At 39.0% G+C, this 6,926-nt stretch overlaps 1 protein-coding gene across 1 annotated transcript; it reads left to right on the top strand.

Moving 5' to 3' along the window:
- The first annotated feature begins 2,358 nt into the window (after positions 1 to 2,358).
- Positions 2,359 to 4,733, top strand: LOC101311469 (UDP-galactose/UDP-glucose transporter 3-like). Its single transcript, XM_004297277.1, has 7 exons — positions 2,359 to 2,568; positions 2,661 to 2,758; positions 2,839 to 2,969; positions 3,395 to 3,425; positions 3,573 to 3,676; positions 3,803 to 3,924; positions 4,055 to 4,733. Exons 1-7 carry the CDS (start codon positions 2,465 to 2,467, stop codon positions 4,461 to 4,463), a joined length of 999 nt encoding a protein of 332 aa, XP_004297325.1. The 5' UTR covers positions 2,359 to 2,464; the 3' UTR covers positions 4,464 to 4,733.
- Positions 4,734 to 6,926: the final 2,193 nt, after the last annotated feature.

The following is a 6,926-nucleotide window of genomic DNA, read 5'->3' as shown; positions in this document are numbered from 1 at the left end:
AAATATGTCACATTGATATGTTAAAAATAATAATTTAACATTAAAACAACGTACGTGGCCAGAATAATGCCAGAATAAGATGAGACAACTTAACGAAACGATCAAAATATCATTCTTTATATAGATTTTTATATGACTTGTCATCACTAATGTGATTAAAGCTGGTTTAGTGGTTTATTGTATGATTTTTCTTTTTTAAAATAGGTTTATTGTATGATTTGAACGAGAGGTTAATCAGAATTGCTGTAACTAAGTTTTTATAATCAGAGATGTAAGATCGAAAGTATTAGATGCATGTAATGTTTGTTGCTTTGGTTGACTACAGTGAGCTACCCAGGCATTCTATATACGTATAGGCCCGGTCAAAACTCTAAACGAGCTTTGTTAACTAATTAGCAATTAAACGCAAGCTAGTTGTTAATTGATTTACACGGGTATTAAGCAAGGTTGCGTACATGGACTCTACTCTCATTTTCTAAAACAAATTCCAAGTCCAGCTGCAGCTCGTCATCGAGTGAACAGACCCAAGAGGCTTCAAACGACGACGCTTATCTTCATTCTTCATTGTAGAGAAGGAAATGGATCGAGGAATGAGTGGTAGACGATGGGAGTTGATTCTACGTACGACATCAGTGGCACTGTGTATGAAGGATGATACTGATAATACGACATGTGATGATAGTGAGAAATGGTGTCAATTCATGGGGACTCTTGGCTCTTGGACTGCTCTCCGGGCAAGAAGCAACAACGACAAGCAGACGCAGGTACGGTTTTTTCTTGCGTGTTTGACAAGTCTAATTGATCGATCATCAGCCCAAGCAACGCGGCAGTGTTTAAATTTCGACGGCGTTTTGCCCAAGTGTCGCAACCTACGAGTCAAATTGATCACCTACGTACATACCTCAACCTTAGGACATGTCAAAGTTTCTTCTTTTACCTTGTCAAAATGAGGTGTATAACGTATAACTATGTATCCGTCCACGTAATCACTTTTATATAGAAACAGACATAAACACTTATTTAATTTAGCCAAGGACAAAATCTTCGTGATACTAACACGTAAATTTATTTCTATACAACTGATAATAACGCAATACAGTGATTGTTGATAAATGAATTTTGGGGGATGAGATCTTTGGATCGATCCTTTGTGGATAATCTCTTTGGAGGACAATTTAGAGAGAGAGAGAGAGAGAGAGAGAGAGAGAGAGAGAGAGAGAGAGAGAGAAGGTTTAAGTGGTTCACCTCCTTAGAGTGGGAGACTACGTTCACTAGAGTGGGAGGCTAAGGCCATCTCCAGTAATAGAGGTTATAGAGCCAAATCCTAAATTTTGGCCTTATTTTAATCTCCAACAAGAACTTAGAAGAGGGTCAAAGGGCCATCAAAAGGGCCAAACATAGCCCTTTGGCTAGCCCGGGCCAAACCAAATTGTGGTCCCAAATGAAATTAAAAAAACTAAAAGTATGCATATTAGTTGATTGATGAATACTCAAATTATAACAATTGTCAACTTTCTATTGGATTATTTCATTCTCATCTCATTACAACTGGTAAATTCTCTCAACCCCAAAAATTCATATGGCTAATATCTTATTTTATTAATATAATAGTTAATTTAAATATTAGTAATTTGGTCCAAATTCAAATAATGTTATAATAAAATAAATCTATAAGTGAGAAATTATATGGTACCTACCCGTATGTGATACAATGTGACAATATATTTGTATTTAAAGTGAAAAATATTAAAAAGTATAATGTGAAATCATAAAATATTCAAAAGAGCTAAAATTTGGCCCTCTCTTATTAGAGATCATTTAGAAGTCTATAAATAAAAAATAATATTTTTTGACGGCTAAATTATAGCCCTGGCCCCAATATAACCCTCTCCTGCTGGAGATGGCCTAACTGGAAGAATAATGAGATAATGAATAATGAGGAGGTGAGGAGAGGAGGTGACCCCCTATTTATAGAAGTGGAGTGTTACATCTTTCCTCACATACAAGTGTCATGTGACATATGTGGCATATCATATGCAAAAACGGGGGAACTTTTTAGAAGGTTTCATGCATCCGTCTTTGAGATGGACCTCTGGGTTGGGCCGCACCAAGGGCTCGGGTCCACGAATGAGTGTGATACGAGCGGTGTCCGGTGTGTAATCTCCACTGTTGGAGGTCACTGCACCAGTGAAGCTAAATATAATTTTTTTTTCCTTTTTTTCCTACAAGGTCCGCGTTTGTGCAGCCAATGAGAAACGCGACGCAGAGTCACGCGCCCAATAAGAAACCTCCACGTAGAAAAACCCACGTAGGTTTGGCGCTCTTCTTATACCAACGACTTCCGGAATCGTGGCAGTTAGGCCCAAAAAGCAACCAAGTCACTTCGGTAATCTTCTCCCAGCTTCCATTCTCAATTTTATAAAACTCGGCCGGATCCAGTCGCATATTTCCGGCCACATTCGCAATGGAGTCGCACGGGTCGGGGCTCCGGCGTGTCACAGTCTTGGCCTTCTGCGTCGTCGGTATCTGGGCTGCTTATATCTACCAAGGCGTTCTTCAGGAAACTCTGTAAGTCTCTCTTCTCTCCGATTCTCCCAATTTCGTAATTTCACAGATCACCACACCGATTTGAAGCTGACGTAATCGAATCCAATCTCTAGGTCTACCAAGCGGTTCGGACCAGATGGGATTAGGTTCGAGCATCTTTCGTTTCTCAACTTGGCGCAAAATGTGGTCTGTTTAATCTGGTCCTATATAAGTGAGTTTCTATTAGACCTGATTTCAATCCCTAATTTTTCGTTATTTTGGAGGATTTGAGCTGATTAGTTGTGTAAACAGTGTTGAAGATTTGGTCTAACAGCAATGCCGGTGGTGCGCCGTTGCGGAGTTTCTGGAGTGCAGGGATTACTAATACGATTGGACCGGCTATGGGGATCGAGGCTTTGAAGTATATCAGCTACCCGGCTCAGGTGTGTTTGCCTATGCGCTATGCATTGCGTAATGTAGGAGAATGTGGATAGAGTTCAGATTGTTTGCAATGTCAGTCTGCTAAATGCTTAGCTCTATTAGCTCTGGTGTGCTTGGTTTGAATTTGTTTAGGTTATAGTACGGCTCTAAATGCATGTGTTTCATTAGATTATGTATGAAATCCGGTGGTAGGAAATGAAAGAGAACAAACAACATTATGTTGAGGACTCACCATTGGATTGGAACAAAAGGTTCATGTGGCCAACCTCGTCATTTCCAGATTTTGGACAATGTTAGATGAGTTAATCTTTGTTATTTTGATGAGTGGAGTAGGTTTGTAGACGTCTTCGTTCTAATGACTGGTTTTTACGATTTTGGATTATGGATTGGTTGGTTTTTGTGTTAATGTTAATCTTGTTACTTGCAGGTCTTGGCCAAATCTTCGAAAATGATTCCAGGTCAGATACTTAAAAGTTTGTAATTTTTGGATGCCTTAACAAACATAGTACAAATTACGTTTGGTAGTGTGAGATTTTGGCATTAAAAATGAAGAATATGTTATTAAATAGAAGACTTAATAAATCGTTATTATTAATTGATTGCAGTGATGCTGATGGGTACTTTAGTCTATGGCATAAGATATACCTTGCCTGAGTATGTTTGTACTCTCCTTGTTGCTGGAGGGGTATCCATGTTTGCACTCTTGAAGGTGAGAGATGTTATTTCTTTTGTCAGAGGAACTTTTTTCAACAAGCTTTTATACATTTCGTGAAAACTTCTAGCAACTTTATTGATGTTCTTATGCTCTTCTTGTGTATGGCTGGGTTGATTTCAGACTAGCTCTAAGACCATCAGCAAGTTGGCACACCCAAATGCACCTCTTGGATATGGACTGTGCTTCCTTAACCTTGCTTTTGATGGATTCACAAATGCTACTCAGGATTCAATAACAGCAAGGTATGCTTTAAGAAAACCTTGATCTATTACTACTGGTTGACATTTTGTTAAGAATGCTTGAGGGAATCTAGATGTGTAACTTAATAGAATACATTCCCTTGTTAATTTACTTTTGTCTTTGGTTGCTCAGGTATCCAAAAACGAGTGCCTGGGAAATAATGTTAGGCATGAACCTATGGGGTACCATATACAACATGATCTACATGTTTGGCTGGCCACGAGGTAGTGGATTTGAGGCAGTTCAATTCTGTAAGATGCACCCTGAAGCAGCATGGGACATCTTTCTCTATTGTCTTTGTGGCGCTGTTGGCCAGAATTTCATCTTCCTAACCATAAGCAGATTTGGTTCCCTAGCTAATACCACCATCACTACCACCCGCAAATTTGTGAGCATTGTGGTGTCGTCATTGCTCAGTGGCAATCCCCTGTCATCAAAGCAATGGGGTTGTGTTGTCATGGTCTTCTCGGGGTTGTCGTATCAGATCTATCTCAAATGGAAGAAGTTGCAGAGACTGCAGAAGAAGAGAAAGCCAACTTAACAATTTTGAAGATTAGTAATTTTGATCTTTCTTTTTCGGATTTTCCTCTTCTTGCCTTTAACTCTTTGGGCATATATCATTGTAAACATTGAACCTCATTGTTCAATACTATAGAATACTTGTAATGTAATTGATAGACCCTCTGAGAACTTGAGAAGTGCTTAGTTGAACTCAGAAATATTATGGAACAAAACCCATCAAATTGTAAGTTTCGTTTACATGTCATAAGTAATAGCATTGGAAGGTTCACTATGACAGTAGAACTACTCATATATAATGTTAACCCAGGATTGTTCTCTTATCTGAAAGTTGATCATCTTCAATATGAATAAACTCAATAAAGATCATTTTGGTATGGTGGTTGCTGCTCTCAAGTCTCAATCTTGCATTGCAAAGCTTGAATCTCACAGATAGCTGGCGTTCAGTTTTGCATGTTCTTGTAGCTAGTATTAGGTAGCACAAGGTCCACAATGTAGGGGCATCCGTCGGCTCGAAAAACACATGTTCTCTGACCGGAAGCTCAAACCAGACCATTAACCAATACTACCATGTACATATCTTCGTAGTCTAGCTATTCCTTTCGCTATGACCACTTTGTCCGATTAGGTTGGGGTATTAGCTCGAACCGTCGACAAAACCACATATGACCAAAACCGACCCACTCGTCATCACCAAGCATCAGGCAGAAGAAGGACAATGCTAAGCAATTATTAGCTAGGACAACAGAGATAAGATAGTGATGCTTGCATGGGGAAGTAGTAGTACATGGCTCGAAGTATTCATATATAGATAATGATCATGAAAGAGATGAGAGACATGTCTAGGGCTCTAGGCTATAATATATTTATACCGGCCGGGTTCGAGGAGATCTGATATCCTCAGTGAAGATATAGGAGAATTCTAAAGAGGCTGACAGAAGAGAGAGAGTTCATACACACAATCGTAGATAGACTCTGTAGATTTAAGAGCAGTAGCTGATAATCATGCTTGATCCTACATTTGTGTGCTGCGGACTCTCTGCTCTATCTGTCAGGGGATTTTCAACTCTCTGGTCATCGAAGCAGGCTCTCTCTCTAGCTAGCTAGTTCTTTCTTTCTTACATTTTTGTTGATCTCTATGTGTATAAACAGACATACATACATATATGATCAGATTTTCAAGATTATTAGTGGATTTGATTCCACATCAGTAGGAACATACAAACCCGGAGGAAGCCTTATATATATTCTCATTGATCTCCCTCTTTTCCTTCTTCACATTCGATTCTTATTTCAAAAACACATGAGAAGTTGAAAACTACTAATTCTCAAGTATTCAAATCTATATATATCTAAAGATTTTACATATGTTCTTGTCAAATGTTAATGATCAGTGCATGGATTTGCTAGTATTGGATATTTTGGCTAGCTAGTACAAAATACTTGTGTGTGTTTCCTCACAGTTTTCGTGTTTGTGTAATTATTCATTTTTCTAACTCTGAACTAACTACTACATATCTCTTCTGAATGCATACAGCAAGAGGATTTGTGAAGCATGGCCTTGGAAGCTTCCGTTTGAAATCTTCCAAGGCAAATTTGAGGATGGTTGAGCATTAGTTTCTCGGTCAGTTAGTTACCGGGTGAACATGGCTGCTCGGATCTATGCTAATCACAAATTTGAGAGGGCCAGCCCACTGGGCTTCAGCAATCAGCCCCAGCCAAGAAATACTCGGCGGGCAATTATGGTGGTCAACGCTAGTTGCGGCCGACGAAGGATACGAATTATGACAGAACCGACCTTTATTACTAATTCATCCTCGAAGTCTAACTATTACCCCGCCGGAACTGTGGGGGTAGAACGGACAATCCGCGCTACCTTCGAGAAAGTATAGAGCAAATAAGTGGCACTTTATTTTGTAGAGAATTCCCTCCCTCTTTTTAATTGCCTTTTGCTTTCGTCATAATTACACTTGTCTTCCACCACCACCACTATCCTCAAACTCAGTCTTAAGAATTACAGACATCTCAGGTTAACACGGTTCAAACTGAGGAGGCTTAGAAGAAGTTGGGATTCCCTTCATGCCATTTGTAAGTTCTTCTTTCAGTTTCGGTTTCGTTTTCTTCTCTGTTGTTAACTTCTTTGGATTTGAAATGTAAAGAAGAGTGATGAGATTCCTGCAAACTGATTAGCAATAGATTCTTAGCTCGATACTTTTCTACTTTTAAGCCATTTTGATTTCGGTTGTGTTCTTGCTGCTCATGTTTCTGGAGAATAGACATATGATCTGCCTTAAAACTCCACGAAGGTAAATAGAAAAGAGAAGAGTACACACCAAAGCTCACTCCAATTATATTAAGTTTGGTTACATCAGAAATAAGGGATAATCAAAGCAAAGAAGAAACTATAAACTTATTCTATACCTTTTGCACACCCAAAAACAAAAATGCAGGAATCCAGAACTGGTTAATCCTCTCTCTCTCTCTC

The sequence above is a fragment of the Fragaria vesca genome, linkage group LG4 (genome assembly GCF_000184155.1).
Source record: "Fragaria vesca subsp. vesca linkage group LG4, FraVesHawaii_1.0, whole genome shotgun sequence".
Taxonomy (NCBI): domain Eukaryota; kingdom Viridiplantae; phylum Streptophyta; class Magnoliopsida; order Rosales; family Rosaceae; genus Fragaria; species Fragaria vesca.
The sequence above is the reverse complement of the archived record's forward strand: the minus strand, read 5'-3'. Positions and strand labels throughout refer to the sequence as shown.